The following is a 12,708-nucleotide window of genomic DNA, read 5'->3' as shown; positions in this document are numbered from 1 at the left end:
GTGGAGCCCAACACTGGGCCGATCCCACAACCCTGAGATCATGACCTGAGTGAAAACCGAGAGTTGTATGCTCAGCCCACTGAGCTGCCCTGAAGGAAACTCTGGAAGTAATTACAACCCCAGAAATAATACTATTGCTTTTTGTCTTCTTTTTCAGCCCAGAAGCACAAAGTTAAGAAAGGTTACTTCGGGTGGCGGTTCCTTTTTTCCTCTTGGCCTTTGCCACAGTCTCTTTAGAATTCCGGAGCTGCGAGGAGCCACCCCCTGACAGACGGGAGGCTGAGGCTTGGGGGGCACCACCCACAGGCTTACAGTAGAGCCAGCCACACTCATTGCCCCGGCCCCCCTGCTCTCATGGTCTCTCTCCTGCTCTTCACAGGCCGCTTTTGGCTTTTTAAGGAAGGACACGGTGGAGAGGAGGAGAATTCATTTCAGGTTAGGTGGTGGTTTGGGTTTTGTTCAGTTTTTAACATTTCCAGGTCTGTGTTGCTTATAGTTTTCTGTACTTCATGATCTTGTCAGATTTTTTCCCCCAGTTCTTTACCAGCATAAACAGAGGAGTGAAATACTGTTTTGACAGCCCCTGGCCCAGCAGGCACGTGTGCAAGCAAAGCAGTCAGTAATGTCCAGTCCAGTGCTCATGGTGGTGCTGGCTTTCTGAGAAGGAGTGCTGCCTGATTCTGTCACAGGAATGGAGAGTGGGTACAGCTCAGAAGTTGAACAGCCTGAGTCCTTTCTGACATGGTTTGTAAAATATCTCCTTCACACCAGTGTACCTCTTGTTAAGAAAACTCAGCACAGGAAAGCTAAGCTTACAGAAGGAGACCTGCCACATGTTTTACACACGGGAATCACATTCCAGTCACTCATGCTGGGGCGCTGGACCCTGGAGTATGTGATGTAGGTCAAGAATGCCAGACACAACCCTCTTCTCATGGGGACAGAAACCTATTCCAGGGGCAAGGCCCACATCCAGAAGCTGACTGTGTGTGGAGCTGGCCTGAGAGCCCACTTGGCTGGGGCCCGGGCCACACCTGCCCAAAGGTGTGTGGGCAATGCCTTTCTATAAGGCTGTTCTGAATCCTCTTCAGCCGTATCCTCTTAGATGACCTCTTGACAAGTGCTCACCACCCTGGAGCAATGTGCTGTGGTCGAATAACAGGGACTGGTGTTCAGATTGTAACTCCTGCTATGGACTTTGTGTTGTCACCTTGAGCCTCAGTGTCCTGATTCTGTAATGGGGTAATGAAACTACTCTGTAGAGTTATAATAGTAGTTAAGTGTATTAGTTGTGATAATAACTAAGTGTAAGATGGTATACTGCTGACCCATGGAAGGGGTGATGTGTTATTGTGGGTCCTGCCCCCTTTGCTAAGTATTAATTGAAATAAGGGAACCATGTTTGGGGTGCTCTGAAACCTTATGTTTCGATGTATAGCATTTTGAATCATATTAAAGTCATGATTTGGTGTCATTGCCACTGGTTGTTTGTGCAAGCATGGAAAAGCACATTTCTGGGATGCCTGGGTGGCTTAGAGGTTGAGCGTCTGCCTTTGGCTCAGGGTGTGATCCTGGAGTCCCGGGATCGAGTCCCACATTGGGCTTCCTGCATGGAGCCTGCTTCTCCTTCTGCCTATGTCTCTGCCTCCCTCTCTCTATGTCTCTCATGAATAAATAAATAAAATCTTAAAAAAAAAAAAACCGCGCATTTCTGTCAAAATTAGTTACTTGGCTCCTGTCACACAAAAAAGTAGAAAGTAGCTTTTTCAAATGATTGATGGCCTACCAATTATGTAGCTGGTACTTGAGAGTCATACTGTATTTAGATTTAAGGCAGGTTTGTGTAACTTTCCTGTAGACATCTAGCTTCATCTGCTAGGTTTCATTTTGCCTGGGCAAAGAAAAGCCTAGAAACATTCCTTGCACAACATAAACACTTAATGACCGGCTGTGAACGGCTAGGGCAAATGCTGTATATGCTCATACTTTTGTCAGTATGAATCGGGGGAAGTGCTATTCCACAGCAAGCTAAGCCTTCCCAAGGTCCTGCTCAGGAAATAGGCGCCCCTGTGCCACCTGTTTCTAGGGGAAGTCTTCACCATGCTCACCTGCTGGTTTGTGTGGCTGAGAGAGATTTTCCTTCTGTCTCTGGCCATACCCTGTAGAAGGTGACTTGGGCCTTTCGGAATTTCAGTTTTACCAGTTGTAAGGTGAAGCCAATATGCCTGACCTGCCTGTCTCCAAGGGTGTCTTGAGCTTCAATCCTATTCTATGTGCAATCCTATTCTATGTTCAATCCTATTCTATGTGCAATCCTATTCTATGTTCAATCCTATTCTATGTGGTTCTCTATTCTATGTGCTGTTGATTGTAAAAATTGCAGAGTGTTGTTGTAACCAACCACCTCTCACGCTTCTCTCAGGGTCTTGCTCTTGCTTTTCAAAGGGCTATTTTGGGTGCATATCTCATGCATCAAAGGTACGTGCCTTCCCTAGCATCTTCATTTCTGGAGATTGCCTCCAGAAATAACTGGCTCTTTCCTAGAGGACCACCTCTTCCCTAGCATCTCTCCATTTTTGTGTGTTTTTTGTTTTGTTTTTCCATTTCTGTTTTTTTTTTTTTTAATGGGATTTTGAAGGTGATGACACTAATCCTTGCCCTCCAAAGGGGAGTGTGGTGGTGATGTATTTATTTGAGAATAGAGTGAGCGAGCACACAAGTGAGAGAGGGAGAAGCAGACTCCCTGCTGAGCAGGGAGCCTGGTGCTGGAGCTCAATCCCAGGACTCTGAGACCATGACCTAAGCTGAAGGCAGATGCTTAACTGACTGAGCCACCAAAGCACCCCTATATTCATTTCTAATTTAAGGCCTTGTGAGTTCTGTTCATAGGCTGTGAACACCATATCGTGGCTATTCCCTATTATGTAGAGTAGGGAATATATATGTTGGTGCCTTGACACTGTCTTGGATTTTAAGAACTATGGTGATACAATTACGGAAGGGAATGAAACTAACATTTATTGAATATCTACGAGGGGTGCTAAGTGTTAAGCACTGTATAAAGTTTCTCGTAATTCTCAATAGAGCCCTGTGAAGTTGGTTTCCTATTTTTCAGGTAAGACAGTAGACTTGGAGCTTCGGGTAGTATGAAGGGTGGGGCCTGGGTTTAAGCCCATGCCTGTTTGGCTCAAGAGGCCTCTGCTCTTTCTAGTCCACTGACAGTTTGACAGCTGTTGAAGCAACCACTTGTCAAATCAGAACATTGTTTCTCTGTATAATATATAAAAGTAGTGTTGAAGAGAATGATTGGGGATTGCAATATAGTGATTGTTTGTCTATAGGAATCTTCAGAGCAGAGAACAGTAAAATAAAACAGTGAGTCATAGTAAGCATTCATTTTTTAAAAAAAGTTCAGAAAGATTTCCAGGTTTCTGTTACCACAGACTTGTTGCAGTAAAAAGGATTCCTTACTTGCTTCTGTGTGCCTGGCACAGTGGGAGGTGTTAGCTCTTTTAAGGAGCTTATTTCTAGTCATGGAAATGACACTGAATTAATCAGGGCCTCAGTATCTTCCTTTCTAAAAGACTGGATTGGATGAGCATAGTGGTTCTTAAGCAGGGGTGCACCTCACTGTCACTGGGGGGGGGGGATCCCCTGGCACAGGTGCCTAAGCCTTACTCTAGAGATTCTGATTCTGCAGGTCTAGAATGAGGCCTAGGCATGAGATAGGCTTTCTCCCTCAACCCTCCCTCTCTGCCCCACCTCTCTCTATATGAGTGTTGAATAACTCCCTGGGGCCTTCGGGTGTACTCTCTGAGAGTCCTCCAACATTAGTTAATACTCCAGCCAAATTTGGCTCCCAGCTGCTTCCCAAAAACACCTGGTGATTTCTTCCTTCCACGGCTCTGCATACGTTTCTTACATGCGAGCACACCTGTTCTCTTCTCTCTTCTCTGCACTGGTTTGGCTTTTCCCTGTCCTTCAAGGCCTGTCTGACCTCCTCTCTTCGTCTCTTCCGTGAACGGACTGCCCTCTGCTATTGCCTGCTGGGTCTCCCTTGCTCTGACCTCCATGTTCCTAGAGTAGTGCTTCTTTGCTCTTCTAATCTCCTCTCAGCAGCCAAGAAGATGGTGCTCAGGTTTACTTTCTGTGTTTCCTTTATAGGGGTACAGTGTGCTTTTTTCCATTCAACAAATGTAAAATTATAGAGTGCTATCAAATATGCTTTTATAAATTATATAAGCACCCCCTACCTTGAGACTTGTCCATAGTGTTGATTTGACATCTGAAGCAGCCCTAGCTTCCACAACTGATTTTTCCTCTGTATATCTATCTGGATTTCTTAAAGAGGACCGTGGCCACAGGCTACTTAATCACTGGCTCCTGAAGGGTTCTTAGGCCCTGTGTGAGGCTTGTCTGGGAGATTTTGAACGGTTGCCTTTCTTTTTTTCAAAGAAGAAAAAAAGATTTTATTAAATACTTTGCCCAACCTCGGATGTATACTCTGGAGTTGTGTAACAGAGAGCTCACTGTATATAGCTGTCTCCTCCTGTTCTCTCAGGGATGAGGTAAGTCTTCCGTGCAGGATGTGGAGCAATCCACTCCTGTTGGGGTCATGGCTGTCTCCTGTTATTGGGCAGCAATCTGTTTCTGGAACTTGCCACACACTTGCCTGGCATGGTCATCAGGCTCTCTAGGCTGGAGCCTAGGCAGTGGGCTCCCCCTCCCCCCTTTTTAAACGATTTTATTTATTTATTTATTTATGAGAGACACAGAGAGACAGAGACACAGGCAGAGGGAGAAGCAGGCTCCATGCAGGGAGCCCGATGTGGGGACTCCATCCTGGGACTCCAGGATCACGCCCTGGCACCCATGGATCCCTGGGCTTTCCCCTTTTGAAGAGCTGGGCAGCACACTCATGCTCTTTTGGGTTCCGTCAATATACTAAGATCCACCTCTGGGCTCAGAAACAGACCTCATTTTGAGAAGCATTGCTGTCTTTCTCCCTCACTGCTTACCCTGGCTGGGAAGCCTGCTACCCCCCTGCCAGGAGAAGGAATGAGCTAGTTGGCTCCTTCTGCTTTTCCTCATGCTCTTTTGATTTGTCAGTATGGCGCCATCAGCCTAGAGCAGCTGACCCAGGACAGCTTCTTGCTCCGAGCAGAACTGAAACAAACCTTTGTGGGCATATTTTGTAAGCTCATGTCGTTCTTGGCTGTGGTCTTCCTGTGTTCTAGAGCTGGTCCACTCTCACAGTTTTCTTTTGTCAGGTCCCTCTTTTACCATCATTTTTAATAATATCCTTTTGAATTTGAACTCTGAATTTACATTGGTTTATTTTTATTTTTTAAAGATTTTATTTATTTATTCATGAGAGAGAGAGAGAGATGCAAAGACATAGGCAGAGAGAGATGCAGGCTCCATGCAGGGAGCCTGATGTGGGACTTGATCCTAGGACTCCAAGACCATGCCCTGGGCCGAAGGCAGGCACTAAACCGCTGAGCCAAAAAAAAAAAAAAAAAAAAAAAAAAAAAAAACCGCTGAGCCATCCAAGGATCCTCTACATTGGTTTCTTTAAATTCCATCCACAGTTCTTCTCAGCATCATTCTGTTATAGGGGTGCACTTTTGCTTGAAGATTTGTCAAGCCTCTTGAGTCATCTTGCCTTTTCTAGTCTCAGACCTTCATATGAATCTGTCTTTTCTCTGAATGACTTGAATTCATCTTTTTTTTAAGATTTTATTTATTCATGATAGAGAGAGAGAGAGAGAGAGGCAGAGACAGGCAGAGGGAGAAGCAGGCTCCATGCAGAGAACCCAATGCGGGACTCAATCCCGGGACTCCAGGATCATGCTCCGGGCCAAAGGCAGGCACTAAACCGCTGAGCCACCCAGGAATCCCCTGAATTCATCTTCAGGCTCTCCTTGGTGGAAGGAAGTGTGATTGGCATTTTAGGCCAAAGAGTTCTTGACTGGAGGACCTGCTTGTGCAATGCAGGACTTTTAGTGTCCTAGCCCCTGATGGTGCCAGTGGTTCTTGGGAGCTGGGGCTCTAGAGGATGTTGGGAAATCAGGGTGGGGTGGTGTCACAATGCTTGGCATGTATTAGGCAGGGCCCGGGATGCTCAAGTGCAGAGTCCTGCCTGAATACCGGAGCCACCCTGTTGAGAAATGCTCTCCTAGGGCTGCCCAACATTCCCTGGAGATTATAGGGTTTGCTTGCTTGTTTGTTTATCTTGGTTTCTCTCACTTCTGCCTTATAATCACTTCTTCCTTGTTGGTTAGGATTATGCAAAGGAGTTTGCCTCTTCCACTCTGGTGAGTTTAACTTGATGGCAAGGTAAGTTGAGAGTTTATCTGATGACTAGCAATTGATAACCGAACTTTGGAGTCCTTGAGGCTCCCAGTTCTGCCAACGTTAGCGTCACCCTTCTTCTCTGGTAGGTGGCAGGAGGGATGGCGTTCTCTCCCACAGTCTGGCTTTTATCTTTGTGCATGTACCTCTCTCTTTCTCTCTTAAGTCTCCATGCCCAGTGTGGGGCTTGAATTCATGAGCCCGAGATTGAGTTGTGTTTTCTACCAGCTGAGCCAGTCAGGGGCCCCAGTGTTCATGTATCTATCTCTTGATATCAGAGTACCAGTAGGTGCCCTCTCTGCACCTCTGCCCACAGTGCCCACTCCTTCCTTTTTCTTGAGCAAGATGCAGATTTTCACTGTCATCTTACAGTTGAGACTCATCTTGCCATATTTTTGCAGCTCTTTTGAAATTTACATTTTTGTGTTTATTCCTAATACTTTCTATCATTAGTATGTGGATTTCTGAAGCCATATAGTATATGTACAGATTATTTTAAAATTCATTTCCTCCCATGAAAATTGAATATAATCTCATTGGTTGTCTAATTTCAAAGTTCTATCTGGAATTGTTTCCCTGTCCATATTTGGTTTAAAATATTTCTGATAGGGGGATGCCTGGGTGGCTCAGTGGTTTAGCGCCTGCCTTTGGCCTGGGGTGTGATCGTGGAGCCCCAGGATCGAGTCCCACATTGAGCTCCCTGCATGGAGCCTGCTTCTCCCTCTGCCTGTGTCTCTGCCCCTCTCTCTGTGTCTCTCATGAAAGAATAAATAAAATATTTAAAAAATAAAATAAAATAAATAAAATAAAATAAAATAAAATAAAATAAAATAAAATAAAATAAAATAAATAAAATAAGGGATCCCTGGGTGGCGCAGCGGTTTAGCGCCTGCCTTTGGCCCAGGGCGCGATCCTGGAGACCCGGGATCGAATCCCACGTCGGGCTCCCGGTGCATGGAGCCTGCTTCTCCTTCTGCCTGTGTCTCTGCCTCTCTCTCTTTCTCTGTGTGACTATCCTAAATAAAATAAATAAAATAAATAAAATAAAATGAAATAAAATATTTCTGATAGCTTGGTAGGTTCAGCTCTTAAGCGACATCATATCTTCTGTCTCTAGCCAGGAATCTTACACTAGTATCTTACAGCAGGGACCAGAAAATCAAATACATGGAGAGCCTTTCCCATCCCAGAGCCCTTTTTTTTCCCTCCCCAGTCCCCTGCCTCCCGTCCCTTCACTATCCTGACAATTAAGCAGGTATTTGAGCATGCCCATGAGCTCTGGGGGCTTTTAGATCCCTGCCCTTGAGCTTGCCCACATGGAACTTGTATGCTGTTTGGGGAGTGGGGCAGAGAGGTAGAATGAGATTTATTTATTCTCATCCTGAAGGCTTCATTGTCCAGGAGAGAGTTTCTGGTGAGTCCTGGGCATTAGCAGGAGGACCAGATGGCAGTTGGCAGGTTGAGTAGTCTCTCAGTTTCCATGCTGTTCCTTCTGCAGCCTCAGGAAGAGGGACCAGACCACCCCTTCCCCACTCCAGGGACCACAAGCGTTCCAACTAGCTCCTTTATGGAAGCTGAGTGTTACTTAGAAGTGGAGCTCATCTCTCAGTGGCAGTGGCTCTCTCCTGTCACTATGTAGCTTGTTAAAAATTCCCATTTCAGACTACCCCACGGTTGCTGGACCAGAATTTCCAGGGCCGGGGCCTAAGCCCAGATGGTTGTGGTGGGCAGCTAGGGTTGACAAGCAGCAGCACCCTGTGGGAAGAAACTCGGTCGGGGGTGTCGTCTGCCATGAAGCACCAGCATGTCCCAATGGCCTGTTTTGCATGTTCATTTGATACACTGTCCTTCTCAGCCCACTCCATGCCAGGCACACCACACATCCTCCAACTTAGAACCTGTAACACCGGCTCACCTCCTATTTCCTCTGGAATTGTTCCCCCAGGGGGGCCTTGTAAACTTGGTCCTTGCCTATGCAATGGGAATGTGGGGGTACAAAGGATCTTTTGGGCTCGAAGTAGAGGCTGGTTTAGAGCCTCTGTGCCATTGTGAGCCACAGCACCACACAAAGAGGGGCTTCTCAGTTGCAAAAGAGATCATGGTCTGGACCAACAAGGAGGAAGCCAGGGCCATTGAGGAAGCTGTCCTCCCTGCTCAGCTGAGTGGTGTTCTGGTGATGCAGAAGAAGGTACCCAAGAGATGTGGAGGAAGCTTTTGTACCAAGACAAGAGACCAGGTTGGGACATTAGAGGGATTGTGTCATTGCAGGTATCTGAGAATGGAGGAATATTGGGAATGTGAGCAGGCCAGCACACATTGGGCCTTGGGTCATCATGCCTGTCGGGTGTTGAGTTGTTGGAGAAGCAGTGATGCACAATTGAAAAACCAGTGACCGTCGATTATAGACTAAAGACCTCTCAGGCAGGGCTCTGACGTAGTTAAGACACAGTGGTAATGCTTTCTGGACAAAATGACATTTGCCACATGGACTGTTTATATAGTAATCCTTCATTTGCAAAGGATTCTGTTGCGCACAATAGAGCTTCCCCTTTGCTTTGTTCAACTCTGGGTCTTACTGCCCCTGTTTTGAAGCCGAGGAAGTGGAGGCCCAGTGAAAGGCTCCTGTCCCCCTCCCCATCCCAGACTGGAGAGTTGTTCTCTTCACCGAGTGTCCTTGCTGAGGCAGAGCTCTGAAATCAAGCTTACAGTCCTGGGTAGAAAACGTGGTGCGTATGTGTTTGCTCCTAGTCCCCAGTTTTATCTTCATATCCTCAGCATCTGGCCCACAGCTTAATAAACCTTGGTTGGGAGAAGTCAAATCTATAGTACCTTTCTTGTGCCCCTGCTGCATGGCTGCCCTGTGCAGGGGCCCGAGGGTGTATAAAGAGAGGTCTGGTGATTAGCCCAAAGAGGAGGTGATGTGCCTGCAGAAGGCAGTTGTTTGTCCCGCTGAGCTCTGAGGGGTCACCAAGGCGGGGGCTTATCTCGGTCTGGGGCAGGGGTTGAAGGGACCACTGTGGCTCCAGGCCTCTTTACTGGACTGGGTGTGGTCTGGTCCACACTCTGAAATTTGGTCATCGGTGGTGTTGGCACTCGCTTTAATTTGAGGGAGTCAGGAGGGATCTTAATGTGTGGTGCTTTCCCCTGTTTGACACCCCTTTATGCTTTGTTAATCAACAGGAGCTTGAAGAAATCCGCAAATGTGGAATGAAAAACTTCCGTAACATCCAGGTTGATGAAGCTAATTTATTGACTTGGCAAGGGCTTATTGTTCCTGTGAGTATTGAACACTTCCACTTCTTACCAGATTATTCTTCAAGGTGATATGTGTGTTGGGCTTACCTCTCCACTCCCAAGTAGTCTGTTAGGTAAGAAAGCCAGCAGACGCACCGAAGTGGGCTGTCACTCTAGGATATAATAAGGCAGGGACCTTAGCCTCCGGTGCCTGAGTAGAATCCCGTCTTTGCACTGGTTTTGTGACATTCTGGGGTGCCCGAGCTTTCCACATCTGTGGTTATTGCCTCAGGAAAGGAGTATGTGTTTGTGTTCCTGTCTTCCCCGACTTCTCTGTGCCTGGCCCCGTTTGTCCAGACGGGGCTGCCTTCTCTGACCTCTTGGGAGATGGTGGCCATTCCCATCTAGATCTTTTCTTTGCTTCCCTGCCTGGTTTTGCATCTGTGTGTCTAACCCTCTGGACACATGCATTCCGGGGCTTCATTCCTGGTAGCCTCCACTGTATGCTTTCTGTTGGTTTCCAGTCCCTTTACCTAATGGCCCACCTGGTGCCCTCACCCAGTGTCTTGTTTGGGGCTTCTGCCTCTACTCTGTGACACCCACAGCTCCTGCTCCCTCTGCCTCATAGACTTCTGCCTTCAGATGGGCCCAGGCTTACTCTTACAACGGCCTTCTTGTGGCCTTCCTGTTCTCTTGATTTAGGGTCTCTCTTTCTCCATCCTTTCATCTCCTCACCCCTTGAGAGCCTCGTCCTGTACTAACTCATTCACAATCCCAGTTTCTTCTACACTTCTGGAACTACCTCACACTGAGCCCCAGGTCTCTCCTCTGTCCTCACGCCTCAAACTTGGCAGCCCTAGAACCCACTGGCCTCTTGAGCCTTTGGACCCTGTGCAGTGTCCCAGCCCCAGGTTCTGTGACCTTGTGCCACTCAGTCCTGTCTGCTGCTGCTCCCCTGAGCTCTTAGGCATGGACCCTGTTTAGTCTCCTGCCCTTCTCTCACGCTGTTTCTTGGGGCCCCTGCTGCTGCCAGCATCCTAGATTACTAGATGATTGCTATAAAGTGAAGGAGTCCTGTCCCTGTTTCTCTTCCTGCCCTTTCCCACAGAGCCACACCATGTGTCCATGCGGTGGCCTCACTTGGACACCGTGTGCTTCTAGTCTCCCTGGTTCACAACTGGGACTTCTCCATGAGTGCTCCCTTCTTCCCTGTTCTTCTGTACTCACTGCCTCCTCTTTTCATCCCCACTTTCCCTCTGAGCCTCAGCCTGTCCATACTCTATATTATTGTGCAGAATCTTTCCTTAAGGGCAGATTGGCTACTTTGCCAAAGCAGAATACGGAACGTGCTTACTGTAGACGCTTTCTTCTTAATGCTGGTTATAGGTCGTGCCTTTTTTTTTTAAAAGTCCTTGCAACTTGAATAGCAGATACTGGATTCATGATTTATTTTCATGATCACTTGGATAATGAAGGAAAGATACACTTTTTTTTTTTAAGATTTATTTATTCATCTATGATAGACATAGAGAGAGAGGCAGAGACACAGGAGGAGGGAGAAGCAGGCTCCATGCCGGGAGCCCGATGCGGGACTTGATCTCGGGACTCCAGGAACGCATCCTGGGCCAAAGGCAGGTGCTAAACCGCTGAGCCACTCAGGTATCCCCAGAAAGATACACTTTTGTAGTATTTCAGTACACATTGAAAAATTTTAAATCTGGGAGTATCCAGTCTGGTTTGGAGGATGAGTTATTGAGATTTCTCCAGGCTTGAAGATGGTAGGGCTCAGGGTACAGTGTGTAGATGATATGGGAGCCCTGACTGGGAAGGTTCAGCTGGTGACCCCAGGCCTTGCCTACTGAATTGTTAGGTGCTAAGTGGAAGGTTGGCCAGTACCATCTGGCCCTGTCCCTTTTCTTTCTTTCTTTTTTTCTTTTTTTAAAGATTTTATTTATTTATTCATGAGAGACACAGAGACAGAGATAGAGAGAGGCAGGGACAGAGGCAGAGGGAGAAGCAGGCTCCATGCAGGGAGCCCGACGTGAGACTCGATCCCGGGTCTCCAAGATCACACCCTGGGCTGAAGGCGGCGCCAAACCGCTGAGCCACCCGGGCTACCGGCCTGTCCCTTTTCTAATTGAGGTTTTGTATACTACTGATATATTTTTTTTAAATTTTTATTTATTTATGATAGTCACAGAGAGAGAGAGAGAGAGAGAGGCAGAGACACAGGCAGAGGGAGAAGCAGGCTCCATGCACCGGGAGCCCGACATGGGATTCGATCCCGGGTCTCCAGGATCACGCCCTGGGCCAAAGGCAGGCGCCAAACCACTGCGCCACCCAGGGATCCCTGTATACTACTGATAAAAGAAGTAAAGACTTATTCCATGGATCTTTTGAAAAATGATGAGAATGAATAGAACAGTTTTGAGCAGTCAGGCTTGGGCAATCTATCCCATGTTCTCAGAGGCATGAGAATGCAGGCCAGCTCCAAGGCTAGGTAGCTGTCATCAGGCTTTGCCCAGAACATCCCCAAGGCCTCCCTCTGGTGTCACATTGGTGGAACCTGTAGAATGGTCTGTGGTTTCATAAGTTCAAGGTGGAGACCAGCTGATAGAATGCAGTGTACTTCAGTCAAGGCTCTGGGTGGGGAGTGTCCAGACCAAAGCCTCACCTTCCATTTAGGGGAAGCTGGGCCCAGAGACAGTAGGCCACAGCTGCTCTCTCCCCATTCCACTGCCTCTTCCTATTTCTCTTGTGTCCTTACTACAGTCACTGCCCAGGGCCCCTGGCTTGCTATGAGAAGCATTTCAAGGAAGCAGTGACAGTGCTTTTAGCAACTGACCCTTCCATGGTCCTCACTAGTACCCCACACCTGGAGCTGAGATCTTCCTGCACCATAGGGGCTGAGTCAGTGTGGGGACTCTCCTCCTCAGACTCACCTGGGGTCCACCCAGCTGGAATGAAAGCAGGCCCATGCTGATAAAGGCATAGTAGTCCAGAAGCATGCCTTGAGCACCTGGTACTGGTCCTCAGGGAGCAGCTTAGTAAATACGACCTCATTGTATGTAGGTCAGAGAAGGAGCAGACCCAGACTCTTCAGAGATGGAAGATGGGAGT

General features: G+C 47.5%; 1 protein-coding gene across 4 annotated transcripts in view; it reads left to right on the top strand.

The window, feature by feature from the left end:
- Positions 1-12,708, top strand: part of UBE2L3 (ubiquitin conjugating enzyme E2 L3) — a 74,659-nt gene that overhangs the window by 20,251 nt on the left and 41,700 nt on the right. The window contains exons 2-3 of one of the 4 annotated variants that reach the window (XM_072723418.1): positions 6,285-6,317; positions 9,535-9,630. The exons of 2 other annotated variants lie outside the window; for them this stretch is intronic. In XM_072723418.1, coding sequence (XP_072579519.1) covers positions 6,285-6,317; positions 9,535-9,630 — 129 coding nt within the window. The remainder of the gene's footprint in view (positions 1-6,284; positions 6,318-9,534; positions 9,631-12,708) is intronic. One more of the 4 variants, XM_072723419.1, reaches the window with a different exon arrangement.

Source organism: Vulpes vulpes, chromosome 10 (assembly GCF_048418805.1).
Source record: "Vulpes vulpes isolate BD-2025 chromosome 10, VulVul3, whole genome shotgun sequence".
Classification (NCBI taxonomy): Eukaryota; Metazoa; Chordata; class Mammalia; order Carnivora; family Canidae; genus Vulpes; species Vulpes vulpes.
Note: the sequence above shows the minus strand (reverse complement) of the source record. Positions and strands in the feature narration are given on the sequence as shown.